Source organism: Paramacrobiotus metropolitanus, unplaced genomic scaffold, assembly GCF_019649055.1.
Source record: "Paramacrobiotus metropolitanus isolate TYO unplaced genomic scaffold, Prichtersi_v1.0 Parri_scaffold0000028, whole genome shotgun sequence".
Taxonomy (NCBI): domain Eukaryota; kingdom Metazoa; phylum Tardigrada; class Eutardigrada; order Parachela; family Macrobiotidae; genus Paramacrobiotus; species Paramacrobiotus metropolitanus.
This window is the reverse complement of record NW_026570248.1, coordinates 874,439-901,539: the sequence shown is the minus strand read 5'-3', so window position 1 is coordinate 901,539 and position 27,101 is coordinate 874,439. Positions and strand designations below refer to the sequence as shown.

General features: G+C 40.8%; 6 protein-coding genes across 6 annotated transcripts; 2 read left to right on the top strand and 4 right to left on the bottom strand.

Annotated features, from left to right (window-relative positions):
- The first annotated feature begins 402 nt into the window (after positions 1–402).
- On the top strand, positions 403–6,752 carry LOC129588230 (uncharacterized). Its single transcript, XM_055482395.1, has 12 exons — positions 403–761; positions 1,152–1,253; positions 2,202–2,407; positions 2,834–3,017; positions 3,126–3,371; positions 4,743–4,877; positions 4,970–5,050; positions 5,121–5,169; positions 5,280–5,375; positions 5,442–5,563; positions 5,911–6,110; positions 6,204–6,752. The coding sequence occupies exons 3-12, from the start codon at positions 2,222–2,224 to the stop codon at positions 6,429–6,431; spliced, it is 1,527 nt and encodes a 508-aa protein (XP_055338370.1). The 5' UTR covers positions 403–761; positions 1,152–1,253; positions 2,202–2,221; the 3' UTR covers positions 6,432–6,752.
- Positions 6,753–6,857: 105 nt separating this feature from the next.
- On the bottom strand, positions 6,858–8,183 carry LOC129588126 (pyridoxine/pyridoxamine 5'-phosphate oxidase-like). Its single transcript, XM_055482213.1, has one exon. It carries the CDS (start codon positions 7,909–7,911, stop codon positions 6,991–6,993), a length of 921 nt encoding a protein of 306 aa, XP_055338188.1. The 5' UTR covers positions 7,912–8,183; the 3' UTR covers positions 6,858–6,990.
- Positions 8,184–8,332: 149 nt separating this feature from the next.
- Positions 8,333–9,537, top strand: LOC129588098 (probable protein BRICK1-B). Its single transcript, XM_055482161.1, has 3 exons — positions 8,333–8,718; positions 8,806–8,888; positions 9,115–9,537. The coding sequence occupies exons 1-3, from the start codon at positions 8,559–8,561 to the stop codon at positions 9,139–9,141; spliced, it is 270 nt and encodes an 89-aa protein (XP_055338136.1). The 5' UTR covers positions 8,333–8,558; the 3' UTR covers positions 9,142–9,537.
- A 250-nt stretch (positions 9,538–9,787) lies between these two features.
- Positions 9,788–11,356, bottom strand: LOC129588097 (uncharacterized). Its single transcript, XM_055482160.1, has 2 exons — positions 10,786–11,356; positions 9,788–10,505 (listed from the first exon to the last, which is right to left on the bottom strand). The coding sequence occupies exons 1-2, from the start codon at positions 11,186–11,188 to the stop codon at positions 10,081–10,083; spliced, it is 828 nt and encodes a 275-aa protein (XP_055338135.1). The 5' UTR covers positions 11,189–11,356; the 3' UTR covers positions 9,788–10,080.
- Positions 11,357–11,757: 401 nt separating this feature from the next.
- Positions 11,758–14,154, bottom strand: LOC129588096 (probable 26S proteasome non-ATPase regulatory subunit 3). The gene is made up of 6 exons (XM_055482159.1): positions 13,902–14,154; positions 13,638–13,825; positions 13,411–13,566; positions 12,726–13,157; positions 12,527–12,641; positions 11,758–12,436 (listed from the first exon to the last, which is right to left on the bottom strand). Exons 1-6 carry the CDS (start codon positions 13,996–13,998, stop codon positions 11,931–11,933), a joined length of 1,494 nt encoding a protein of 497 aa, XP_055338134.1. The 5' UTR covers positions 13,999–14,154; the 3' UTR covers positions 11,758–11,930.
- Positions 14,155–20,080: 5,926 nt separating this feature from the next.
- LOC129588102 (serine/threonine-protein kinase pim-1-like) lies at positions 20,081–26,308 on the bottom strand. Its single transcript, XM_055482165.1, has 7 exons — positions 25,981–26,308; positions 25,336–25,442; positions 25,061–25,108; positions 21,987–22,202; positions 21,648–21,804; positions 21,308–21,490; positions 20,081–21,167 (listed from the first exon to the last, which is right to left on the bottom strand). The coding sequence occupies exons 1-7, from the start codon at positions 26,063–26,065 to the stop codon at positions 20,770–20,772; spliced, it is 1,194 nt and encodes a 397-aa protein (XP_055338140.1). The 5' UTR covers positions 26,066–26,308; the 3' UTR covers positions 20,081–20,769.
- Between the last annotated feature and the right edge of the window lie 793 nt (positions 26,309–27,101).

Below are 27,101 nucleotides of genomic sequence, written 5' to 3'. Positions count from 1 at the left end.
GTTTTATGATAACTTTCACAGAAAAGATGTCGTCTATATGTATTTACTTACAACTCGATCTGCGCAGCAGAAGCAGGACAAAAGAAAGCTTTCTTCCAGAGTTCCGGACTTCCGGTCCTTTATATCCAAAGTATCTGGACTCGGCCCGCCGTGAAATATCTAAAATAAGAATATTCGTACTTACTACAATGGTTAGTACCTGTTAATTAATAACTTGCATACTATAATAATATAATTACAAAGTATGCATCAATTAATTGTCAATACACTGGTAATGCACTCTAACCGGTATTAAAAGTCTGTGCAATATCTCTGCTTGTGGTTGGTTTCTGTTACGGTAAAACGCCTGCTCCGTCATAAGCCTCATGCCTCACCAGCTCGTGTCTCAGTCTCAAGTTTCTATAGTTTTTCCCATAACCGTAGAAAATCTCGATGAATTTAGAAATTCAATCAATACTTGAGAGTGAACGATTATCGCTCACGTTTTCACGGAGCAAATTTTCTTATACTTAATTGATTGCTGTCATGTAAAAAAGGCTGTTTGACGGTTTCAGGAAAGCTTAAAAAGCCAAGAATTTCTTAATTTTTCTCTTACGGTCTTACCTAACATAAATAAGGTTAACTGGGTGACCGATCTCATCTATCAGGATTCAGGAGCTGAAGGTGCGAAATTTTTATTTAGTCACTTCAGTGCATTCCGATTTAGCGTGTTCTCAGACCTCAATCGTATATGCTGGTTTGATGGGAACTACACCGAATAGGTAAGTAATGCGCCGAGTTCGAGAGAAGGAGCATTGTAACGTCTGTATTTTTGCTTTCAAGTTGATAAGACTCAGCAGAATTCAGACTTACCAACACTTCTTATCGCTCTGTTTGGATATTGGTGACTTTCTTAAGTTTCTTAGTCTTTTATTAAAAAATTAGGTTGTTTCGTATTAAAATTTCACGGTTTTAGCATTAACGTTCATAAATTACTGTTTACACTCAAATGCACACACTTCTGCGCATTTTTGTGGAATGTCAGGTTGCGCGTAGCCGTATGGCTGCTATGCATGTGATATTCAGAGGAAATTTTGTGAAAATTAAAAGCAATAATTGATACACCGCTGTTTCTTGCAGACTGAGCTCTGTTATCGTTCTTATATTTGCAGCGTCCCAGGATTTGTAAACTGAATCAAAATCGATCCGAATTCATTTGGTTTTGCCCTACAGCCTTCGCTGTGTTTACGTTCGTGTTGAAAGAAGTGCTGCAGGTAAACCGTAAACTGTAGCCGTGTGATAGCGAGATTAATGCCATATTTTGTAATCAGTAATATTTATTATTTAAGCCCTCCTTTATTCACTCGTCAGCTCCATGATCCTTAGTAATGTGAGTAACTAATTATAGTCTTTGTGTTTTGACATTTGTGTTGCAAAAGAGTTAAGCATTTTTATGCTATGAGTAGGATAGTATGTAATGTGCTAGTCCAGCTAGTGGTCAATTTCTTTTTTCAAGTCTTTCGCGGAGGCCGACTGAGAGCCGTCATTGGTGAATTATCTCCTCTTCGATTATTCTACTTTCTTTGTTATTACACTAAAGGTTTTCTGACTTTTGTGCTCAGTTTTCGGTTTATTAGATTTGATTAGTTTTGTAATTTGTTTTTTACTTTTTTCCGTAATTTTATTGTTAAGTTGAAAAATTATGACCCCGAGCGCACTCAAAGAACGCAGGTAATTTTTTGAAAATGAATTTTTATACGTTTTGGCAAACTCCTTATAATTTTTACTCGAAAGCTGTTGTTTCTTTAGTTTTGTTCCTTTTTAACATTCTATTTGCCCATAGTTGCTCCAGTTTTACCGTGTTGGAGTGCAGTAGATCAATAGCTGTTTAAGTCGCCATGCTTTGACTCGAAATGGAGTTTGTTTGCCCACGGGGACGTCCGTTTGTGTGCACAATCGAGTAGCATTACTGTTAGCTAGAAAAACGTCTGCGAGTAAGTACTGTAGTGGACTGCATGTTAATATGTGCATAAAGGCTCATATCACTGACGCACTTGTTCTGTACTCGTAGTATTTTTGCTACTCTTGATCGGCACGGCTGTTCATTACTTATTATTCCTAAAGATGAATGGATAATTTGATTTCGCTTACGCGAACTAGAAGGTTTCGAGACAAAATTCTGGATGAACTGAAGGCTGGATGGTTACATTTCTGTGTTGCAGTTGCAGTGAATTGATTACCCATGGCTTTTGAACCGGACGAGAAGTTCGATTTTTTATTCAAAATTGTCTTAATCGGAGATGCCGGAATAGGCAAAACTTGCATTGTACAACGATTTAAGAGTGGAAACTATGTGGAGCGGCAAGGCAGCACAATTGGAGTGGATTTTACCATGAAAACTTTGGTGATAGATAAAAAGCGCATTAAGGTGAGTAAGCCAAATGACTACTGAGAGCCATTGGATGTGCATAATTAATTCGTTGTAGGTGCAATAATTCATTAAGTTATTCGCGAGTGCATTCGTAAATTAATTGTCAGAATTATGTTGCATCTGGAAAGCTTAGGTATTATGAACCCATATATTAGCTTTTTGTGCGTTTTCTAAGCTTTATTACAGTAATTGTGAAGTTTCGCTGGTCTGACAAAGTGAGTCTGGTATGTAAAAGCTGTGTAATGTGAAACACTGCAGGTTTATGGGCAGATTCGGCAGACTGCTACCGTGATGAAACTAGTACACTGTTTTATAAGCAGTTGCCATTTATGACTGCATAAAATTTTTAAGCGTTGCAGCTTGGTACTCTCAGTCTTATTATCCCAGTATGTTTTACTATGTACTGACATACGGTTTTTTTAGCTCCAGATTTGGGACACAGCTGGCCAGGAAAGATTCCGAACGATTACTCAGAGTTATTACCGATCTGCCAATGGAGTGATTATCGCGTATGATATCACAAAACGGGATACATTCCTTAACGTTAATCATTGGTGCGAAGATGTGCTTCGCTACGCCGGAGCCGGAGTTTCGCAGATTTTAGTTGGTAAACTCCCACGATATTCAAGACATCTTATTGTTAAGCATAAAAGAACAGTGAAAGGACCGATGTAATGTGTTGCAAATTTTTGTTATTTATGAAATGTTTTGCTAGGTTGTAAATGTGATATGGAAACTAGCCGAGAAGTCCCGAAAACCGAAGCGGAAGCCTTGGCAGATGCTCACAATATGTTGGCCTTTCTGGAATGCAGTGCTAAAGACAATACGAATATTGATTCAGTATTCGAAACTTTGGCCAAGGATTTAATGCATAAGTTTGGAAGCACTGCTCTGGATGATAGCAGTCCATCAGGGAAGATCAACTTCGATTACCGCAATAAGCAGACTGAGGAGAAACAAAGTTCAAAATGCTGCTAATTTACTATTCTAAGGGGATTAAAGTATTTTTTTCTGTCTATGTATGTTTGGAATTGGTTGTTTGAGCCCATGAAGAAGAGAAAAATGATTTGCGGATCTTTAAATTATTGACATCTAATGTTTTTTACCTGAATTCTTCTGTTAGCAGAATGTTTAGTCTATTATGCGTTTGCATTACGAAATATTATATACCCTTTTTCACGTGTAAAGCTCTAATCGATTTGTTTTCCAGTCCCAGTTTCGAATTAAATTGTTTATTTAGAGTAGAATTGTAAGAAGTAAGAAAAATTCTTAACTTTGAAATGCTTACTTACAAGTTAGCCGTTGTACCACAATTATATTCACCGATACAGCACCGGCATTTCGGTTGCTAAAATGTTGCAAACGGAGTTTGAAGCTTATTGATTACAAATTATGATACGATTCATATGAATCACTCCATATTATTATTTGTACGACGCAAAATAGTAAAGTTTCGCAAGCCTACGTACATGCTTATCTTGGCACGGGAAATAAGATAAGCATGTACGTAGGCTTAAAACCTCCTCAAGCATACTCGAGGAGGTTTTAACTGCATGCATATCATGGGCCATGGAGGATAGCTGTATTACTCGTAAAAGTGTAAAGTGTACTGTAATCGTATCATCTGCCACACGGTATTAAAACGCACAGCGTAATTATATGGTCAAATTTTACGATTATACTGACAATCTGAAATGTACTACTCTGATAAAAATTGCTATTGCATCGTAAAGTACCCATGCTGATGCCGAATTATAATATCGTATTAACAGTCAATAGTGGAAAATTTCCAATAAGTTTTGGAAATATCACCTACTGGTTGGTAGTAGTGGTTACTGCAATTTGGAAAGAGTCGCTGCATGCTTAGCCCGATTTATGTCGCACGCTCATTCGAAGCTGCGCTTATATCATTTACAATACACTTTAAAGCAGTTATTGAAGTACAGGTTTAGGGAATTATTGAAGTGAAGGTGAAGATCGCAGATACGCTGGCATTCGGATATTACAAAATTTCGTTGACCTTATTAGACACACTTTCATGTTAATAGCAATTAGCAAGGAAGTTTTGCACTTTTGTTTATATCTGCAACGGAATTGACTGCATCCATCTTTTTTACCTTTTCATGGACTCACCAGCCTCACTGGCGGTCGATATGCTTACGGATGTAGTACGGTGTCTCAGGAAATGATTTGGACATTCCACTTGTAGCTTGAGCGTGGACCTTATCTTGGAAGTCGAGATCGCGGGAATCATTCGTTTCGATTGCAGTCCCAATGTGGGAGGGAACGGCATCACGGAAATTCTGTTGTAATACTTACATTTGATGATTTTTGTTGGCGTTCGTTGGATTCTTGCTCTTTCCACTGGCAGCCATCGTTATGTGGTCGTTTCCTGCTGTTAAACTGGCATTGAGCACGGAAGACGACAATGTCACGCTCACTCCGCTGCAACCTGCGCAAACTCACTGTAATTTGACCTGGTCGCTTTTCTGGAATATCTACCTCCTTTGATCTCCCAGCTCCATAAGTTCTGATGAGTGCAATACTTCTTTTCTTCAGGCAACCCTGGCGCACTCACGGATACATTCGGATTTATGATACAGTTGGCGCTTGGCGGAATTGCTTTCGCGTTTTTGATCAGTGAGAGATCTCAGATGTGTATCTGATTGTTTCTCTTATACCTGTTTTCCTAACACTTGCCTTGTTCTAGTCAAGAGATATTGCGAATCTAAGGAGACCAGAAGGGCTTGGTGGGTTTGGTAAGTGCACATAATTGCATTTCTTAGTGCTTCATATTGTTGGCTTTTAAACAACTTTTGGCTTCTGAACACAGTGAGAATGTTGTTTAACTTTAACTTGTTTTTTAAAGGGCTTTCGATACGTCTAAGCAGATTATTGCCTCGTTTGTTACCCATTTCGGGAATGTCTTCATATCCGAATATGCAAAAGGAGATCCATGCAGCTGGTAAAAAGCGTTTTGTACTCTTCCGTCAGTTCTTGATTTCGACCTAATTTCCTTGTGGTGTCGCAGGTATTTTATCAATTTCCTTGTTGACTCGACCGCGGGGCTTGTGATAATTTTCTTCGGTCTCAGACTTGCTGCATACTTGACAGTGCGCTTCGGATTGACTCTTTTGCAGTCTGGTGAATACGGTACGTGTAATGATGTAAATGATATCTATATTTCGGTTTATACAATATGTGCGAGTACTAGTTATTGTCTCGATCGATTTCTAATGAATATTATATTAATATGAGATGAAGATTGTTGGCGTTTACTAATTTAATTGTAACCACGTTTAGACGCTTAATTCATAAAAAGAAAGTAAAATTGTTGCTCGAACCGGCATGGTAATCTGTGATCAGTATATAATAATTTTCCCTAATATTCAAATATCTAACTATAAATTATGGTACTAAGTATTTGCATTACATTTTTTTACTCGCGCATCATCCGTTGCTTGAACAGATGCTGAAACACTTCTTTTGCATATTTGCAGGTAATAGTCGAAAACAGCGGATTAAAGCTTTCGTTGGGCAGACTTTCGTATACTGTGTCGTATCCACGATAGAGAAGGCTCTTACCGCATCGTTTATGGTTGCTATTTGGAAGCCAATGCAGTCGTTGGTCATTTGGCCGCATGTCAATCCCAAATTGGAAGTGGCAGTTGTGCTTCTTATCGTGCCTTTTGTTGTCAACGTAAGTTGTTAAGTGTTCTCACCACTGCGAATTCTTGCATGAGAATAAGATTGATTTTGAATGGGTCTGAAATTGAATAACGGTCAATTTTAGGTGATTGTATTTTGGATCATTGATAATTTATTGATGCGCAAGCGCAAAAAGCAGCTAGCCGATTTGAGTGAAGAAGTGCTGGTTTCGAATCCCAGAAACGAAGCTCCGCTGGATTGGTCAGCATCCTCACGAAGTGACTCGGTGGATGATTACGAGCCTCTTATGCGAGCGTCTCGCGGTTTTGATGCCGATGGCGGATCTACCTCCAGAATGCATTCTATAACATGATGGCTTATCCGTATTATCACAAATCCGTCGTTTAGAATATATGATCTCGTGTTTTTGTAAATGGAAAGTATCTCTTCCCAAGTTCCCATATTACATTTTAGCCACCATTTAAAATACTTGGGTGTAACTGTACTCGTGAGTCGTGTTCACAGAATTGCGAAGATCTGGTGCTCCGGTGTGGTTATCAGTTTCTTTTGTTATTGAATGGTTTATTTTACAATTCCCTTCTCGACTCTTTCCAGATATCAGTTTTATTTTTCTCGCTGTTTTGTGAAAGTGATTTTTATGCTTTTATTGGAGCTGTATAAAACATTGTATCTGCACTGCTTTGACTTCACTTCGAGAAGGTACCGTACTGCGTTTGCACGACAAACCAAAACCAGAAATGCAGGCAAAATGAATACCTAAATTATTTTTTTCGTTTTATGCAGGCGCGGGAGGCTCTCACTTGTAGCCATTTGGTTTATTTATTGATGTGAACTTTGCGCATTTAAAAATCTCAATATAGTCGACGATAAATAAGTTGCAGACATACTATAAAAACTTTCAACAATAATCTCTACGGCGCCAAACGTTCAAAAACCCAACCATCATCACCCATATGTGTCAAAGTTGGATCTATCTTCTCGGCATGTGCAAGACGACGGAACCGAATGCGATCATGAAGACGGTTCGTCTGGCCCTGCCAAAATTCAATCACTTCGGGAATGACAGTGAAACCACCCCAGAACGCCGGTTTCGGAAGGCTTTGGTTGTGAGCTTCCATGTACAGCTGTTCAGCGCGATCAGCCAAAAAGGTGCGACTCGGTACGACGGAGCTCTGGTGGCTCACACAGGCCGCAACCTGACTGCTAATAGGACGCGAATGGAAATATTCCGCTGACTCTTGTTCTGACAGCACTTCGATTATTCCCTCAATGCGCACCTGTCGATTAGGAGCCTCCCAGTAAATCATCAAAGATACAAAGGGATTTTCCGCAATTTCTCGACCCTTTCTGCTGTCATAATTGGTGAAGAAACGGAATCCATGGGGCCCGAATCCTTTCAGGAGAACCATGCGGCATGAAGGTTTCCCATCGCGGGAACAGGTGGCCAGCGCCATAGCATTCGGCTCACGGATCTGAGGATGTTTGCAGGCTTCGTCGAACCAGTGCTTGAATTGCGCGAACGGCTCCCGTGCCACCAAATCATTCTCCAGAAAAGCATCTTTAGCGTCGCGATACGGCATTCTCATGCGAGCAATGTCGATATCCGCAATCTTCCCACCATGTTGAGGCGAGGCAGATTTGCCTTCGTGGAGGGCTTCGTCGCTCATCATGTCCACCGTGACATGCAAGGGCCGATCGGAAGTGATGGTGCGACGGACTGGATGAATGGAGAAATTAAAACGGCATAGCAGATGCACGTCAAGAGCGATCCCCCGATATTTGAAAGTAGCGAGTTTAGTCCGAAGATTAATGTGCTTGCTCTTAAACAACATATCAACATCGACGCTATCAAACGCTGGACTTTGATCTAGAGCGCTCCGTAGCACGCGAGCTGTGAGTCATCCGGTCGATAGCACTGACGCGGGATTGTCCAGGGGGAAGTGAAGCCCACGTCGTGTCTTGCATGGTACTGTGGTACATAATTGAAATTCAGCTGTCAATACATTCAGGGAAACACAAAATTAAAAAACTGAAAACATACAAATTTACAGTTATGTATCTTTTCCGCTAAGCCACAGGTAAAACCAGCGTACGGTTTGCCATGGAAATCATCTGTGCCGACTGCCGAGTTTGTTAACCAGACCACTTACTTACGAGTTACGCGACTAACGTAACAGACCATCCATATGGGGAGGCCCTAAACCTTCCTGACTTCCAGTTTTGACACCGCTTCTAACTGTTCAGTCACTTCAGTGTTTAGGTTTTCCAGGAGGTTACTGTATGCCATTTTTCAAAATTTTAAATTTTTTGTTTAATCTTCGTACCGCTTCATACCTCATACCTTCTATCTTGACTGCTTTCGTTTTTGTAGTTTTTCTTACTTTTATCGCTAAATACACTTCCTTTATCTGTGGCCGATCTCCTCAGTGTCGTTATTCTCAAGTTTATCACTGTGCTTCTTTAGCTTGTCGTTGCTGGTATGGCTTCGTCATATGGATTTAGTGGTAGTATGCGTCCACTTCACGGCGGAGGACTTTCAGATCACCAGAAGAATGTGCAGCAGGATTGGGCTAATCGGGAGCTGATAGAGATCGTTACCACATCCGTCAAAAAGATGACAGACTTCCTTAATCATTTTGGTAAGACAATCCATAATGATTAGCAATTGCACTTTGCAGTGATTAGCACAGCTTCATTGAAAACCGTTAATTAGATTTCACTTGCAGATGTGACTTGCCGTGAAAAACTTTCGTTAATGAATGAACGCCTTACGAACCTCGAGAGGAGAGTGGATCTCCTGGAAGCCATGGTATGTGGTCGCGAAACACGATCATTTTGTTATTAATTATTTCTCGTTATGATTTTCGAGTAATCCCATCTGGTTGATTTTTCTGTTACTTTAGTTATTAATTTATTTCCAAAAGCATCTTAAATGCACTCCTTGGTATTACTGCAAACGTTATGAAAATTTGTGCTATTTAGTATTTATATTACGGTATTTTAGAGTACGGACAGTAGTCACTGCTTTTTTTCAGGTCACGAAGGGTGAAACTTTGTCGTAATATGCGTTGTCTTCCCGCTTTACCAGTTCTTCCTGTGGTCCACTCTACCACCCGGCCCTGCTTTTCCCCTGTCACCAAATTGTGACCATTAGGGCTTTGCCGTGTCATTATTTGTGTAGAAAATCTGGTCTCCGATGAATATTAACCTGGTATCATTCCTTGTTTAGTAATCCTTTTTTACGTTACTTATTGCCTTCGGTTCAGGTTACAGTACTTTATCACAATACGGTCAGTACTTACTGGTTAAAACTTTTACGGTTACTACTGACTTTTTTTATTTTTCCGTGTTTTCATTACGATGATCAGCGCACAGCTGTTATTTAGAATGTTTTGTGCTTTTATGTTTGTAACAGTAGTCTGCCAGTAGATACGGCCCTTTGAAGTAACTTCAAAGGGCCGTATCTACTGGTGTTTTCCTGTTTATTTTTAGCATAGCACGTTGAAGCTGCAGTAGGGATCTGATTGATTTACTATCTTTTGAACAAAAAACGATGCTGAGTTTCGCAGGCGGAAATTCTCGTAACCCAGAGACTGTCATTTATAATTTTCGTAATGCAGTTTTCTTCGACAGCCGGACGTGGCCACAGGCTTAGTATAATATTCTTTTCACAGAAAGCGACAAGTTAAGACTTCAGTACAGCGAACATTAAAAGTAAGTGTTTACTAAGGTTGTATGTACTGTATTTGCATTTGCACATATATCATCGACAACCGTAGACTTAAAGCTACATCAGTAGTAGTTAACCCCAAAACACAGGAGCTTCGAAATCCGAAGAATGATTCTATTTTCGTGCAACAAAAACGGAATGTGCAAGCAAAGAAACAAGCGTTTGTAAAACACAACTAATCGTATACTAAATTAAATAAAATCAAATCTAACCAAATAATATCACAATCAACGCGGTACACACGATAAAACGACAGCTGCCCTGCTCCCAATTATTTATCCTTCTTGTATTTCTGAGCCGACGTCATGCGGTAGATGATACTGTCCCTACCGGGGTCCATATTCCACATTGCCCAAGAAACACCGTACACAGTTAAGAAGATGGCCAGCGTGGTCCAGAACAGCAGCTGAAATCCAGCCGAATAAGGAATTTTGGGAAGCACACGCGTTGGATCGAAACCAGGTGGTTCATCCTCAACCTCATTCTCTTCATCTTTGTCTTTATCGTCAGCTGCTCGGCGGAAACGAGCCTCGTTCTCCGATGCAACCTGGCCCTGAACGATCTGGCAATTTCCGGTGGAGTACAACGATTCGCATAATGCTGTTACCTGTTGGGGAAACGATTCGGGGTACGCCTCGAAAATAAGCAAATCAGCCAGGGGAGTGTTTTCGCTGCTGCGGTGTGCTTTGATTCCGTCTACAAAACTATCAAGTTAGTTCAAAATTTCGCAGACTTTGAAAACTTTATTATGTTAATCATCCTCATTTATCTTGGAGGGTTCTGGACAAAAAACAAAAAATCTAGAAAATAATTTTATTTTTACAAAAACATACTCACCACAAACAATTTTCTGTGTGAGCAAGTACGAAACGATATCACATTTTTTGGTTTGGTTTCTCATCCGATCATTCTTATTCTTATCGTTTGCGCAATAACAACACGGGAGGTTTTTCAGATTTCCGAGGTTGACACTTACCCATAACACCAGTCCATTTGTCACCGGCCGAGGCTTGCGAATTTTCCAAATCGTTAAACAGGACAGGCTGAGAGCTGATTAAAGTGTCTCCGTCGAAATGTACATACAGCGAATTGGGATCACGATCCTCCATATCCATGGCCACACCAATTAAATCAGATTTCCTAACTTCGTTTGTTGAGCGATGGGTGGCATCACCACTTAGGTTATGGCCCGAAAGAATTATAACAGCCCTTCTGTTTGATCGCGCATCTGATGTTTCCGGATTCAATCCAACAAAATTTCTGAGATCCTTTCCAGAGTCGGTCGAGGGAGCATCCTGGCATAAGGAGCACGTGATGCACAAAAGTGCCAGACAAATCAAAATGTAGCCACAAGACATGCTTGAGCCGGATGGTGACATTTAGAACAACAGCATTGACAATAAAATTGTAGTTCTGGAAATATGGTTAGCAAAAAACTGGAAAGTTCTGTAAATCAGTCACGACTTAACGTTAACTAATCAACTCACGATGGATGTCCTTCCTTTTTTATTCCCGACTAACAAGTCACATCCTATGATAGGAGTAGCGACAGCCCAATACGCACCGTACTCGTACTGCTATATGTGCCTCGAGGAAGTAGTATGAGAACGAGTTTGATGGACTCCATTCCCTCGAGTATGCATATGAAGTTACTGTAGTGCCTACATCAGCAGCGGCGACGGCTCTGACAGAGATATATTATACAAGTAGTTTTTTCAACTGATCGAAAGATTTAACGCGTTTGTGAATTATGATCTTATCTGAAACGTTAAGAACAGTATGAGATCTTACAAAAAATCAATCGCATGAAAACAAAACAAATTTTCGCTTTTTCAACAATTTTTAGTGAAGCCGCAATGAAAATACATGCATCTACATGGGCTATTCCGTGATGGCATTCTGAGAACATTTTGTGGACAATCAAGCTATTCCGAGATGCCATTCAACACCACTTTGTATCGTCTTGTTAGTTATTACAACGATAAAGGAATTCGCCATGAAAAAGCTGATGCAGAAATCGAAAGAAAGGAAGAAAGTCGGCATAACTTTCGACAGTTTAAGTTTAGCTGCAAGCAGCTAATGCAGTAATCTAACAAGCTCCCACCGATGCACGTAAATAATTCACAAAATATCATCATCTTCGTCGGCAATCTCTTTCGCGAGTTCGGCCTCTTGGGCTTCACGTTCTCGTCGTTCTTCAGCTGATTCCAGATCCCCGTGGTACGATTTCGGTGGAAAGCGCATGGCTTTGACACTCTGATCGTATGTTTCCAGACAGAAACGAATGCGTTTATCAAACGCTACAAAGGGATCTTTTGTCGCATATATATTAACATTCTCCTTAGACGCCAGTTCGCCTGCATCGGCCAGCAACTGCGCTTCAATAGCGCGCTCACTAATGGCCTTAGCCAAAATAAAGTACACATCCTCTACGCTGTCCAGCTGCAGTTTTTTCGCCACGTCCGCAATCGAAATACGGGAATAGGCGGTGTTAATTGCCCGAATGCCGGTCTTTATAACATTGTGTCGAAGACGGACGATCAGCGAATACGTCTGATCCTGCTTGAACTTATCCGCATGTTGTTTCAGAGTATCATTGAATCTAGCCAATTTACCCCCGCGAATAGCTGCAAAAGTGAAAGAATTATAACAACACGAAAACCATGTATTTAACTTTATAAGCCACAAAGCGTTTATTCGGTTAAAAATTGAAATACCGAGAGTCAGCTCATAATAAGGCGCAAGGCACCGCTTGTATTCCTTTTCCAAGAACACCGCACGTTCAGGGATGTCACCCAACAGCAATTCCACCGTGATTAACCATTTTTGAACCTACACAATATAATTATTTAAATATGGGGTAGAACTAGAACGAAAGATTCTACAGTACCAAAGCATCAATCTGGGAAAGCGTACCGTCTGTTTGAATCCCACTGCACCATGCGTTGGCACTTTTCGGGATGCTTGCAGCAGGTGTTGATACGCCTCGGAGTACTCCAATTTCATCGCCTTAATTCGGCCGAGATAGTATTGGAAGCGAGCCAACTGATTATTATGGACAGATTCCGGATAGCTCAGCTTGCCGACTAGTTTCTCGGCTTGATCATACAGATTATCCTGGATATAACTGCGCAGAAGACAGTTGACCAAATGTGCTTGACCATCATCGTCCTGCCGCAGTGTGGCAGTTCGTAAACGCGATAGCAAAAAGCGTCGAATGGAACTGAGCTTTCCGTTGACTTCGTATGCACGAGCATAATAGAAATACACACGTGCTGCCAACGGATCCATCGTTCGTCGTGTATTCGCAATCACCTTGCCCACCAGTGTTTCCGCACAAGAAAGAGCCTAACCAAACCAGAAAATTCAGCCCTATCAAAAATTAAAAGAAAATCATGGCAATCAAACGAGAGGGAAGTGTCCAGGGTCGTCGGGAACACAACTCTCAATAACTTTTTATACACTTTTTGTGCATACAATAATTCCGAAGCGCTCGATTAGGTAAGCAACGATAATTTTCGAACTGAGTTTACTGATTATGTTAAATTACGAGTGCTTCAACGCAAATGGACAAGCATCGTTATAACGCCCACACGCTTACTTCAGAATTTTTTCCGGCGTCGAGAAGATGCAACAAAATCAGTAAATGTAGGTAAACGGTCACTTCCGGGATCATAGTGCCCTGCTTATGGACAGCATTAGCCAGCTTTTGGAAAACAGATCCATACGGAGACAGGTTCTTTGGCTCGTCAATCAACTGGAAAAATAATATTCAGTTTCTGAATGGAAACTCTACTCAATTCATTCCCAAAAACGTTAAACACTTACATCTCCGATATATTGCGCAAAGTATGTTTTATCCTCCTTATTCAAACACAAGCCGCGAATAATTCGACGGAGAACTACAGGTGTCAGGTGTTTACGGACATAGCCAAGACCACGAACTGGCCGGACTACCGAACGAGCATCTCCTGCTGTTACAGCGCGTTCGAGAAGTTTAACGAAATCTTTGATATCTGCAATCGGAAGTTGTGGATACTACACTATTTTATCACGACAATTTTGACAAATTAAAACAACTAGTCTACAAACCTTCCACGACAGCAGATTCCAGATCTACGTCTCCGTTAGCGTCCTTGTTTCCATTCGCGGTATCACCAGTATCAACATCCATGGATACTGACGCCATTTCTTCCTTCCGTCGCAACAGAAAAAGCGCGAAGTCAAACTAACCGGGAAAGAATAGCTTTATCAGATATGCTTTTAGATAAGACCTCGTTTGGAGTAAAAATTTTGAAAATAGAATCAGACAAAAAAGCCTGCTCCATATCTGTTTGCTGCTCACTGATGATATGCACTTTTTTCTTTTACGGTACAGGGAGTCGTCAGAACCGCAGTTCACACAGTAGACGTATCACGTATGTAAGTACATACATACCTGATTTACTGGTCAGGACCGTCAGACCATTTTTACGATAAATCAGGATACGTTTTCAACTTTTCAGGTTTTCTCACTTCTGGCTTTTGCACTGCTCCTCAAAATAATCTGTGTGATGTGATTTTAAAGATTCGAACTTTCTTTGGTAGCATAAATTATTAAATTAGTTATTAATAAAAATTAAAATATAACAAATACATGTTTAAACTTATTATGTACGGCAGATCTCGATTTTTATTCAGTCATGCAGGGTGGGATATTGTGCGCACTCTGCTGTCAGCGTAACAAGTTACAAGTACGAGCACAGGTGCAAAATGCATCCGCTGATTCGCAGCATTTGATGAGGATCGTGTTGTCGTTGTCGCAGGATTTCTGCTAGACTGCTACATCCCAACATCTCCAGTTTGGAACTCTGGACAGGTTGGTACATTTTGTGCCGAACTGTACGCGAATCACCTCCAACTGTCCACGAAAGCACATCCTTTGGTGCTGTTTGCTGCAGTTTGCATTCACATTCTTGGAAAGGTAAGTAAGTAAAGGAAGAGAAGTTGAAGCAGCACACATTCAGCGATTCAGCGTGCGATATTACTTATTTTATCTGATTTGTTTACGGCAGCCTGCTTATGTTTGACTGTTCTCTGTTTATTTGTTACATGCGAACGAAAAATTTTCTAACGATCGCGGTTCTTCTTTTTGTGCAGTTATTTCCTGGAGTTTTACCTATTGTAAACGATGGACAGCATGGGCATAAATCTGGAAGCGGCAAAGCTGGAAGTTGAAAAACTGAGAACGGATTTGCAGATCGCTGAAAGCAACTTGAAGGAAAGTGCGGAGAAGGGTCTCGCACTTCTTGAAGCGAATAGCGATTTGGAGGAACGCTACGAAATTTTGGATAATGAATATGAAAAAGTGAAACTGGAGCGAGATGCATTAAAAGAAGTAAGCGTTGAGATTATTGGCACCTATAACCATCCAGTGTCCACTACTGTCCAATTAAGGGTACACAATCAAATTAGTATTGTTATGAAGCCTATGCAGTAGGCAAACTCCGTTATCTTGTCCTTCCCAGCCTATTAGAAATTATTATTGATTCTGTAAAATCTATACTTTTCTGGTTTGATTTTATGAGGTTGTTGACAATCATCCATCTTTACGCGTACGATTTTTTATCGTTTAACGTTTTCCTGGAAAATTTATTTGTTGAAAATTATTTACACGCACGGCGGTCTTAGGCAGTGCGTATATTTACAGGAGTAGCAATGTTAGCACATAAATCTTTATTTTGTATTAGTTTTATTATATTTGTTTTGTGCTTTGTGTTTTAGACAAGTGAAAGCACTCGCACTAGGGAAAAGCTTTCGAGCTTTGAAAGTCGTACAGTGTTAGTTATTATTTGGAGATTGATCGTCGGAAATAATTCCCAAGTATTTATCAACATTTTCTTCGATAAATCAATTTAATTTTATCATTTTACATGTTTCATGGCCTTCGTAATTGGTGTGCCAATCTGGTTAGCAGACTGTGATATTTATTTACAACCCGTTTTGAATCTTGATGCAGCTTTGGCTTTTATGTTTAAACTGTCTTAATTTTTATTTATTATTATGTTTTCCGCTTTCGTTGTTTTTGCTTGTTATTGTACGTGGAATTGTGGTGGTTTGTGGTACCGGTTTGCATATTATAGTAGTACATGTCATAGGGTGTTCGTGGTTTAATTGTGCTCGGTGGATCGTTTATGGGAAAGATCTATAAATACTGTATGTGTTCACTGTTCACTTGCTATCTAATTATTTGTGTCTGCTTTAGACTGTCGTAATACTCTTTGTACTCATGCAGGAAGTCTGGTGTCGTCGGTTCAAATTTTTGCAATTTGTTTGCAATATACCCTTATGAATACCACCTTCTTATTGTTGTTTTTAGATTATTTTTAGATATCTATATGTACTGTATGTCTTTTTACTAACTTTGATCCGTGCATTGCATTTTTTGGAGAGTAACGTTCGATTATTTCAACTACACACTTTTTTAAGGAGAGCCCCTTTGTAACCTTTGAACAGTACAACGTTTTCCGATTCACTTCTATACCACTAAATGCAGTCACATCTTGATGCGTATACTGTAAGTATTACTGTGCAAAACGGTGATCATCCGATTGCGGTGGAAAAAGTTCTGTGCTGCACTGCAAAAGGGTTACCAATTCATATTAACATAGTCTCTGATCCAGAAAATATAGCGAATTATCACAGACAGTGACAGTGTGTACACTGAAAACCGTATCGTTTTATTTTTGATCGACGAAAATTGCAGAAGTTCGAGGTATCTGTATTTTTGCGACTTTGCTAGTGCGGAACCGACGCCTTCTATCCATGCACGAAAAAGTCGCGGTGTCGATCCCGTTAATTGTGATATGAAAATATTTACAAAACGACAAGTTACATGTAAGTGTACTTGCTTATACTATAATTATGCGTAATGACACCACACAATTTGCAACAGCACGGTCAAACTAATTACGACAGGTTGGACAGCAAAGTAACGTATGGTGTTCCAACAATTTTTCACAAACTTACAATTACTAACGACGCTTGCTGTGAAAAACATATGAATGAAAGTAGTTACACGATAATAATACAATTATTACTGCAGTTATCTGAAATATAAGGATAAATATACAGGTATACTTTGTATTCACGTATTACGTGTTCAACTATACACACAGCCATATAAACGGCTTTCAGTTACCATTTCAAAAGTTTTACTTTATTAAATTGTAATTTCCAGTATTGTAGCTTTAGCCGTGGAGATTGCAAAATTCTGATGAATTTGGAGGTCACTCTGCTTAACTATGCCCGCTTAACTTACAAGGCTTAATTTCATACTTCTACACAATGGTTTGTACACATTAATTTATACACATTAATTTCTGACAATCTGACAATAATTTCTGACAATCTGCGCCAGTGCCGGTAAAATAGGCTTTCATGCGCTTTTACAAGGCATAACGTTTTCCCGAAAACGCTCTCCACCTGAATTGAGGGTTTTAATTTCAAGCGACTCAAAAGATGTCGGATTACATTTTTGCATACCGCCAAATGTACAACACTTCCTAATGTATAAGTTTAGTGTTATATTGTGACCTGAGTTGGTTTTTGCTAAGCAAATCACATGTTACTCTGTGTTGATCACTCGAGCTGTGTTATCAAGAAACGGACAATACAGGACATGTATAATTATTATGTATGTCATTTCCTAAATATGTAAAAATCTTATGTATCCTGTCCTCGGGATTATAGCTTTGACCGTTCATGCAACCATAAACCACATTTTGAAACAAAGGTGACAAAATTAGGTCAGGAGGGTTTACAAATGGTTGAGTTTCTATTTATCCCAAGTAACCAGTAAGTGGTTTGTGAATGCGGACAGGAGTAGCATAAGAGCTTACATGTGGAATTCCCATCGTGGTCGTTTGTCTTCTGGATAGAACGATGCATGAGAGATATGAAAAGAATAGGTTGCGCAAATGATTTCCTAATTGCTGGACAAGAGGGATAAATGTAGGCTAACATATTGCCAATTTGCCAGTGCCGGCAGTACGCTATAATACGCTTTAGACAATTTGCTAATCCATCAAACTTTTGATATTTATCATACAATCAGCAGCCTGGATGCACTTCGAATCTGTTTGAAAATGTACTTAAAGCATCGTAGTAGGTAGGTGGTCTGCTTGCATTTCATCGAAATTATCTGAATTTTATTTGTTATGCTCAACGATGGATAAAGGGCGAAAATCGAAGTGCATTTCCCAGCAGTATATTCTGTGATTGGCAGTGGTTTAGTCGGAGTTTTCTCAGAATTCAGTTTATCGAAGCATCTTTCATTACTAATTGAATAAATTAATTAAACAGGTAGCGCCATTGAAAATGGTAACCGTAGATGAGTTATTATATCAAGGACTGCACGTGCATACTTTTGTTAACGAACTCCATTATCACTTCGACAAGCTTAATTAAGACAAAAATGCACACGCACCTTTAATAATAAAATCAAATACAGCTCTATCGCGCCAAGTGTGGACAGTTGCATAAAATAAATTAAGAAATATTTTCGTAAGTCGTTTTGTTTTATGTTTTGCACTATTCCAGCGTAGTTTTTTATTGCGGATCAAGCAAGATCAAAATCGAAGTCTTTTGATGTGCCAGTAGGGAGACGAGCGGTGTTTTAGGGGAGGGGGTAGCGGTCGTTTGTTTTATGCTTATGAATGCCCCTCGAGAAGTACCACCACTTAAGATTTTTGCGTGGGGTTTTTGGAAAGTTGTTGAATGATCCACAAGGTGTCCGTTACGCGTGTCAGAAACATCTTACATGACCAGTGCTTGCGCTGATCTCGGAACAAAGTGGTTCTCCCATAGGCTTCTGTGTTAAAAACGACATACCGAGAAGTGCGGTTGCCTAGCACATGGACCTGGGGACCTCGAGCTGATAACTTCCATGAATCAGATTTGGGTTACGCTAGTTTATTTTGGAGTGTTGACAAATATCAACAGCACAGGCGAGGAGGTATAAGCGCCGGACGAATGGAAGAAAAAACCATTAAAGCGGTGACTAAAAAAAGCTAAGACTGTTGCTTAAACTTGCTGGAACAAGATGCCTCGGGCTTACTGTGTAAACGAAAAGTTTAAAAAGGATGCTCAACACCTTCTGAATGAGATTTTATCAAGAACGGTTGCTTGCGACATTCGGCGGCTGTCCGGCGAAGGCGCAAAGGAGGTCGCCCTCGACTTTGACGGGGCCTGCGGTAAATTTGCAAAGGTCACGCAGGTTTCATGGAATTCGATGGATGTCCTGCACATATCGCAAGAGCATTGGTTGCGGAACAGCCCAAACTTATTATTTTTGCTGTGCGACATCAAGGAAATTTTTAAACAAATTTTGAGTCGGAAGATGGCAGCCACGGCCAATGGGTCAAGCCACATTTTTAATCCGGTCGGTTTTCATTTTCATATTGCTGTAAATTCAAAAACGCTCTCAGCAGGGCAAACCAAAACGCAAAACTTGCTAGACGCAAGCAGCAACGATATGAAAATCAAATAATTATAAATTTGTCTACGGCTGACCTTTAGTGATTTTTCAGAAAAAGTGTCCACACTTGGCGGCGTTGGCGCGATAGGGCTGTAGCTGCAACAAACAATGACGGCAGCGCATGCATTTGGTAGCAGCCATTCTGATTTAACGTGTAAGGCACTGTAAGCAGAGTCCAGGCGGCAACAATCTCTTCTACGTTTTAATTTTGCGTTCTACCGTTATGTATAATAATTTTGTATATTGCGGAGTTATGAGGTTGTTTTTAAGCGCAAAATGACATAAGTTGGTAACAGAAATTAACCAGTTTTCAGATTGCCCGCTATTAATGGCCCATCGATGGGCCAGACTTAGTGGATCGTACTGACTAATTACTTGTGTATTGTACACTGTATCTTCTGATAAGTCCAATTTGATTTAATCATTTAATTTGTTTTTTATCTTACTTTTTACAGACAATTGACCATTTTGATTGTGTTGATTTCGCTTTCTGCTCAGAGTTTCGTCGCTAATTATTGAATGAAACATTAACGACCCCAATCTTCTTGCAGTAGTAACTGGGTATTCATGATTAACAGGTAAATACTATCAGCTTGGAAGTAATCGGATTTGGCATCCACCCGCCACGCAATCTTCTGGCGAATGACGGCATATGCAGCGGAAGTTGTGAACTTGCGATTTGAATATGTTACGTAATATTTGTTTGAGCAAAATATCATTCCTGTCAGACGCGCGCCAAACACTGCACTAACTTCATACTGCAATTTTATTAATAAGTAACATAACCGACGAGAAAAACCGACCAACAACATAGCCGAGAGCAAACATCATTGGTCAACTGCAAGATTATTAGAAGGGTAACACGAGCTATATACACATCAAACATCTATGTACAGCAAATTATTAGAACTGTATATACAATTTCCATCCGCAAATCATTATTAGATGCAACGACTGCCACAGCAGTCGTCACCAGAAGTAATAACTTAAGAATCCAAAATAATTTACATTTGCTTATCCTCTTCCACATCCGTGCTCGCCCGTCATCAATCTTTCCATCCCAAATAATAATAAAGCTATCACAGCAAATTGGTTGGTTTTTGGCAATAATGGACAATGCGCCATTGTCCCGGTCTGCCAGATAAACCGTACTGCATTGCTGTTTTTTTTTGTTCCTCGCGAAACTTTTCAATCCAACGAACCCGGGAAATATAAATTCATGGTCCACCGATCAGCTTCCCATATTTCCGGGCTTACTGCAGTACCATCTTCCCACACACGAGCTGGACGAGAATAAGAAATACGAGATCCATCGAACAGTGTTTGCACAAAAAAATCAAATCGGAAACAGATACAGAGAAGGAGGAAAAGTTAGGGGGAAAACATTGATAGTCCTTGTCATGACTGTGCGACTGCTCATTGTCAGCTGCAAATTCCAGTTCTTCAGTAAGCTGTTGATACGCCCAAACTTCCATCAGAAATGGACGACGGACTGCTGCATCCTTCGGAATCCAAGCTCTCATTGCGTATAGCCGTACAGTCGAAAGTCCACATTACCGGCGACAGGGGTGATATCGAGTGGGACGAGCGTACCCCACCGCGTGCGACTTGTAGCGACTGAGTACCGACATGGGCCATCATCATATGCGAAGGCACAGCAATGGGAAAACTGGTCGTAGGAACTTTGACACGCGGCCGTCGATTGCAGTAGCTTTGGAAGTAATAGGCAAAGTTCTCATCGTATTTGCACTGATTCAGCCACGGATGACCTAGGACTTCGTCCAGAGTGGGCCGCTTCTCCGGCCGGTATGCTAAACAACGCCGTATCAGATCTTTGGCCCCTGTAAACAGCATACCACACATTATTAGCGTGAGAAAGTGAGCAAAGTCTGCCTAGCGAGCGATCCTTATCGCTGACACAACCGGCATCAACTTCCGGCAACATTATGGAATAGATCATAATTAGCGCTGTGCTACTTACGTTCAGAAACTTTCGTATTACGCCAAAGTAGTGTATTGCGAAGGATTTGCTCCTCGTTTTCAAAGGGAATATCGCCGCAGAGCATGTCGTACAGCAGAATGCCAAGGGACCACACCGTACCAGCTGACGCATGGAATACACCGCTTTTGACCCATTCAGGCGGGCAGTAGACTTTGGTGCCAGCTGTTGAAAAAGGAAACGAGTGAAAATCGATTTTTATTACGAAACAAAACTAAGGATAGTACGCAGCAGATGTAGCACTACACACTCTACAATCTATCCTACAATCCATTCAGCACATCTAACAAGTACAAAACTCCATAGTGAAACCAATATTTACCATCGTATCCCTGGTAGGGCTCTGATTTCAACTCATCACTGGATCCAAAATCAATAAGATAACAACGCCCCGTGTGCATATCGACCAGAATGTTCTCATCCTTGATGTCCCGGTGTACAACGCCGTTAGCATGACAGGCATGTACGGCTTCAACAATCTGCAACGCACAAACGCCATGATCACGCACTGTTACATCATCTTGGCTGCTGGGAAGATTCCAAAAATATCACAAGGAACCGGTTATGCAATCCCCACTAGCTTATCCCTGGTTGCCGGTTGTAAAGCCATATACATGACAAACTTTACCGCATTCCAGACTGTCTGCTACTCCTGCCATACCTGTCGGAAGAAGACCCGCGCAATGAACTCGTCGAGAGCGCCGCGCTGTGTGATAAAATCAAACAGATCCTGCACAGGATCCGGCCGTTCAAGAATGAGGATGTGGTTGCCATTCTCTGCCTGGTAGTGGTCCAACAATCCCACAATGCCCGGACAACCTGACTGCTGTACTTTCAAATGCATGGCCACCTCCATTGGAACTTGCGTTCCTTTAATCTGCAACAAAAACAACCGACTGTCAACAACAAGTCGCACAAGTCATGCACACGAGCACGTAAACAGAATTACAATACTCTGAAAATGTGATTCAACAGCGCGTAATTCAAAACAGCAAACAGCTTCATTGTTGTTGTGTTACGAAAGACATTAATTGCTCGAAAACATTATGGCGTACTGCAGATTGCCCAAAAACACCCCCAATTTTTTAACTTGATCATCAGATCCAATACTCTCTACTCTGTAATTTTCATTTTTTGTATTTACTGTTTCTGCATTTAGGTACTAACTACAGCACTGACCACAGTTTCCCACGCAAACGCCCATGCGAACTATTGCAATGCGTAATTAAGCGGTTATCAACGAATATTTAATCGAAATTCCAACAATTTGCTCTGCTCATTGTTTGATCTGTCTCGACAGTGCTTATCTGGCCGTAATGGAGACTAGATAACGGGTAACGGTAGATGCAATAACGATTCAGAATTACGCTTTTCTAGTATCCATGCGCCGCGCCACTTTATCAATCAAAACCAGTCAGCACAACAGCCGTGTTTATACAAGCCTATCCTTGTGCATCTATTGCAACACACATGGCCAACTGTCTTATCGCTTGCTTCTTTATTAAACTGCGTGCGAAAAGCGCCCGTATTGTTGCGCATCTTAATTTCCTTATCGTATCGATAGCATCCTTCCCGCCAAAATATAATCGATCACGAGAATGTAGGCACCAATTTTATTATGCGCTACCTCGCGACAAGGTACAACCGGTACAATCTACTTGCAATTACTAATCACACATCACATTGTCGAAAGAATTATATTGCATTTTTGCCTAGTGAAGCGAAATCTGATTTGCGCAATTGTTTATTCCAGACTGTCAGGGCGCAGGCAACAATATGAGCACGCGCCTGCTGTTGAAACCACTGTAAAGTGTTACGAAACAACTAAAAATTCAATATCCCAACGTGATCCAATCGGGAAAAAGTTTCACATCAGCTCGCAGACTACTTGAGACACTAAATTCAGCAACTGGACAATCAGCAATAATTGTTAAGTATTCAGCCAGAATCAGCCGTTAATCTATGGGTACGAAGCCGGAGTTAACGAAGTACCTACTCTCTGTTTGACCATAAAATAAACCTGAACTTTAGCACCTTGTGATCCCGTATATGATATTCAATTATTTGCACTTTTTACGATGGCGTTGGCTATTTTTACTATGTGACGACATTGCCTACTTGAGAAATATGGCCAACTATGCTGACTATAGCGGAACTAGTTTTTGAGTCATATTGATTATATGTACATCTTAGGAAACTTTCAATAGACTGCCATCTGACGGAATGTCGTGTCTCTCTTCTGCTCTATCTCGTCAAATAGAATATTGCAGAGATATCTCTTGTCGGGCAAAACTAAATCGAGATGTCTGCTCCGCCTGCTCCATGGCGCAGAGAAGTTCGGTCATTTTAAACTCATCGTCTTCCTCCACCAATCCATGATTAATGAACACAACTAGCAGACACTGTAATAATTTATGACACGGAACGCAACTTTCTCAAACCATCTTCCTGCACTGGCAGAGCTATTTTCGGATTTGTTTACAATTTCTAATTATGCGATTACGAACACACACGCATTATTACATGGAAAATATTTCACTATTCGCACCCTTCCGTATCCGAACTTTTGAAGCGGCGGTTTTTTTGCTATCGCATACTTCTAATGAAAGAAGACTCAATTAAATACTACATTTTACTTTTGGTATTCATCGTAAGACTTCATCCGGTTGCGCAGACGAACCGTGTTTTATGGGGATTGTTAAGTACTCTCTTTCACAACTGCCGCATGGCTGCTTAATGAAGAGTGCGAATCAATAACTTATGGGCACAAACGGACGCAGTCGAGTAAATACAGCGCGTGATTCTTTGCAGCGTCATGCGGATTGTCGATTATAGTTTGCCGGGCGTACATAACACGTAGGCCAGCCGGAGCCATGTAAATTTAAACGGCGTAAAGAGCTTTCCTCTACGATGCGGCAGCACACGCAGACCACTGACATACTCTATGCGTAAAACCATTCCCACCGTTACACAGCAGTCTGGGCCGCCATAATGCTTTACACTGTCGCGTTTGAAAAACGCTACCACCACATCATACGCTCGGTCATACGCACACATATTTGTCCAGATGAGTAAAAGCGGCGTATTGGAAAACCGACCCGACAACCCGAACACAAGACGCGAACGGAGCCGCCGTCTTCTCTCTCACACTACTGATTGCGATTTCACAACCGGCTGCTGCTATGTCTCTTGCGATGCCCCCAAGCTATGTAAAGGCCGAAGCTTAGCAAAGGCCAATGAATCATAGTTTGAGTCGAGGCTATTGAAGAGACCAGAATGCACGCTCACATACCAGCCTGCGCATAGCCATTCAGTGCGCGAATGGCATTTTATGATGGCGGAAAGAAACATTCCTTAAGCTAAAACGATAAACATCAATCAGACTGGCTGACTAGGCCTCGGCTGTTCGATTCGGTTGCCGGTCTTGTCTGAGCTGAAATCGTTTGTCTGAAAGTCTTTGGCCGTTACAATAGTCGAAAACATCAAAACAAAATTCCTCATCAAATTATCGGAATTTAACCCCATATCTAATACCCCTTATTTCGGGCAGACGTTAAACGTTCAATGAAATGACCACCTCCAGCTATGCTGTGCAGCATTGCTGCCATTCCCGCTCTCTGACTCGTCATCTGTTTGTCTGGGAAACAACCCTCTGCACTGCTAGTCCCGCCCGCTGCATCACATGAGCGCGACTCAATAATAACATGTCAATACACAATCAACAACTCAGCTTACCGTGCGCCATGCTAGCACCTTTTTCCCGCTCACCACCTTAATGGCCACCTAGATAAACCAAAAGACAAGTCAGTAAAAAAATCAACAACAGAAAGAAGCACATTGTCAGAATGACGAAAAGGAAAAACAGATCAGATTAGTCCGATTTCCTGTATTAGGGCGGTAAGATTGCGATCTCTTTTGCATTATGGTGGTGTACTTTGTACGGGGAAACTGATTCAGGCATATTGCTGGTATTGCATTAAGCCAGTAAAGCACATGACGTCATTCCTTACCGGATGTTTATCTGAACGTCGAAAACCGGAATAAACTTTCCCAAATCCACCATTACCAATATTGGCTATCGTTTTGTATTTCTTTTCCATATCTTGTAAACTTTTACCTGCAAAAAACGAAGGACGATATTAGTGGAATAAGGAAAATAACGTTAAATAATTCTTCATCTAGAAAACGATTCAATACGCTGGCCACAGTCAGTCAGCTGGTTTTAAATTTTTCCACTTCCTCTGGTGAAACAATCTTACGTAATATCGGTGTACTAAAAAATCGAATAAGTAGTGACTTAGTAGTCGAAGCAATAGCGCGGTTAGATTACACTACAGTCTACATGGATCGCAGGATGGTGATTGCGACATCGCAAGATTACTGCGTGAAATCGTTGGAATGGTTCATAGAATACTGAGCAATATGAAAGAAACAATACGGGTGCGCCAACTTCGTCACAGGGTAACAGTAACCAGACAGGCGTTGAACTGTGATTATGGCGGGCTATTGTCCACTACGGTGAGCAGAATGTGGCGGCAAAATAGAAACAATTCGAAGACCATCTACGTGTGTTGTAAGTAATAGCGCGAAATGCATCAAACACTTACTCAACAATACGTGGACTTGTCGGCTTGTGTAACATCAAAACGGCTTACCGAATGACTGGCTGTTATTTGATGCTGAGGAATCCGTCTTAGGAGAACTCGTCGTGAAAAGTCCGGTTATCGAAAATCCCAGCATTTTCGTTGATAGGTAGTCAGTTTAGCTGATACATTAAACGCTGATAAACCAAATAAATAAGAAATCAAAAAGGCAGAAGTAAAACGCGTTAACAAAATTTAGGCGCGAAATTCCAATAGCACATTAATTCTCCGAGATACGTCTGCTTCGCACAGCGTAACAGAAGTGAATGAGCTGCCTATAGTCGGATTTCAGCTTACACTCCACCGTTCAAGGAAACTAGGCGCGACAAATTGCATACCGATCGAAGCCAACAATTGGTCGTCTCTGAAACTTGTGAATTCATTAGATTCTACGCACAACTTGTAATGGCTCAGTGGGTTTCGCATAAAAAAATTACGATTGTTTTGCCGTATAGCAGCCTCTGGAAACCTTAATTACAAATAAAGGCTGGAAATTAATAATTGACTTCATCTTTGATGTAAGATTAGCTTATAAAATTATAAATTATTCTTGGCGACGTAATAACAACCACCCTACAAACCCTCACTGGGCTTGCAACACACACTTGGGCGGAGTCCAGACAGCATACATATCCACACGAGTAGAATGCGTAAATTTTACGATTTTACGAGCCTTTACAAACCAGCCTTCACGGCTACGCTAGTGAGATGTTACAACATCAGCCTTCGGGATAGCTTAGTCCCAGTATTAATGGCACATCCGCCACATCGACATAACAGTGCACCGAAATGAACCGTCTCGTCCAGGTTCGTTGTGGACGTGGTGTCTGCTCCGAACCGTCTGGGCCATCCGAATCGCTTGACGTCTTGATTGTGCGAATATACCTAGAAGTACCTTAGTTACCTATTTAAATATTAAGAAAAGTATTTACGTGCAGACCTCATTGCATGTACGCAGAATATAATCAATACTAATAATTGTTCGATAATAATTATCGAATTTCGTAGATACGTGTAGAAGTACAGCAAGCAAAATCGAATTAGTTACAGTCTTAAATGCAATTTGCACGAGTACTTACTGTAAGTAAGCACTTATAAAGTTAAAATACCGAATTAGTGCTGTACTACGTTGT

Coding starts and splice junctions, on each gene's coding strand:
- LOC129588230 (XM_055482395.1), top strand. CDS start 2,222: ATGGCTTTTGAACCGGACGAGAAGTTCGATTTTTTATTCAAAATTGTC. Junction 5,170..5,279: donor AGAAGGGCTTGGTGGGTTTG/GTAAGTGCACAT, acceptor TGTTTTTTAAAG/GGCTTTCGATACGTCTAAGC. Junction 6,111..6,203: donor TCGTGCCTTTTGTTGTCAAC/GTAAGTTGTTAA, acceptor GGTCAATTTTAG/GTGATTGTATTTTGGATCAT.
- LOC129588126 (XM_055482213.1), bottom strand. CDS start 7,911: ATGTTGTTTAAGAGCAAGCACATTAATCTTCGGACTAAACTCGCTACT.
- LOC129588098 (XM_055482161.1), top strand. CDS start 8,559: ATGGCTTCGTCATATGGATTTAGTGGTAGTATGCGTCCACTTCACGGC. Junction 8,719..8,805: donor AGACTTCCTTAATCATTTTG/GTAAGACAATCC, acceptor TTTCACTTGCAG/ATGTGACTTGCCGTGAAAAA. Junction 8,889..9,114: donor TGGATCTCCTGGAAGCCATG/GTATGTGGTCGC, acceptor GCTTTTTTTCAG/GTCACGAAGGGTGAAACTTT.
- LOC129588097 (XM_055482160.1), bottom strand. CDS start 11,188: ATGTCACCATCCGGCTCAAGCATGTCTTGTGGCTACATTTTGATTTGT. Junction 10,506..10,785: donor CAAATGGACTGGTGTTATGG/GTAAGTGTCAAC, acceptor ATAGTTTTGTAG/ACGGAATCAAAGCACACCGC.
- LOC129588096 (XM_055482159.1), bottom strand. CDS start 13,998: ATGGCGTCAGTATCCATGGATGTTGATACTGGTGATACCGCGAATGGA. Junction 13,826..13,901: donor GGAATCTGCTGTCGTGGAAG/GTTTGTAGACTA, acceptor TTCCGATTGCAG/ATATCAAAGATTTCGTTAAA. Junction 13,567..13,637: donor TTGCGCAATATATCGGAGAT/GTAAGTGTTTAA, acceptor TTATTTTTCCAG/TTGATTGACGAGCCAAAGAA.
- LOC129588102 (XM_055482165.1), bottom strand. CDS start 26,065: ATGCTGGGATTTTCGATAACCGGACTTTTCACGACGAGTTCTCCTAAG. Junction 25,443..25,980: donor AAATAACAGCCAGTCATTCG/GTAAGCCGTTTT, acceptor CGTTTTTTGCAG/GTAAAAGTTTACAAGATATG. Junction 21,805..21,986: donor CGCGGGTCTTCTTCCGACAG/GTATGGCAGGAG, acceptor TGTGCGTTGCAG/ATTGTTGAAGCCGTACATGC.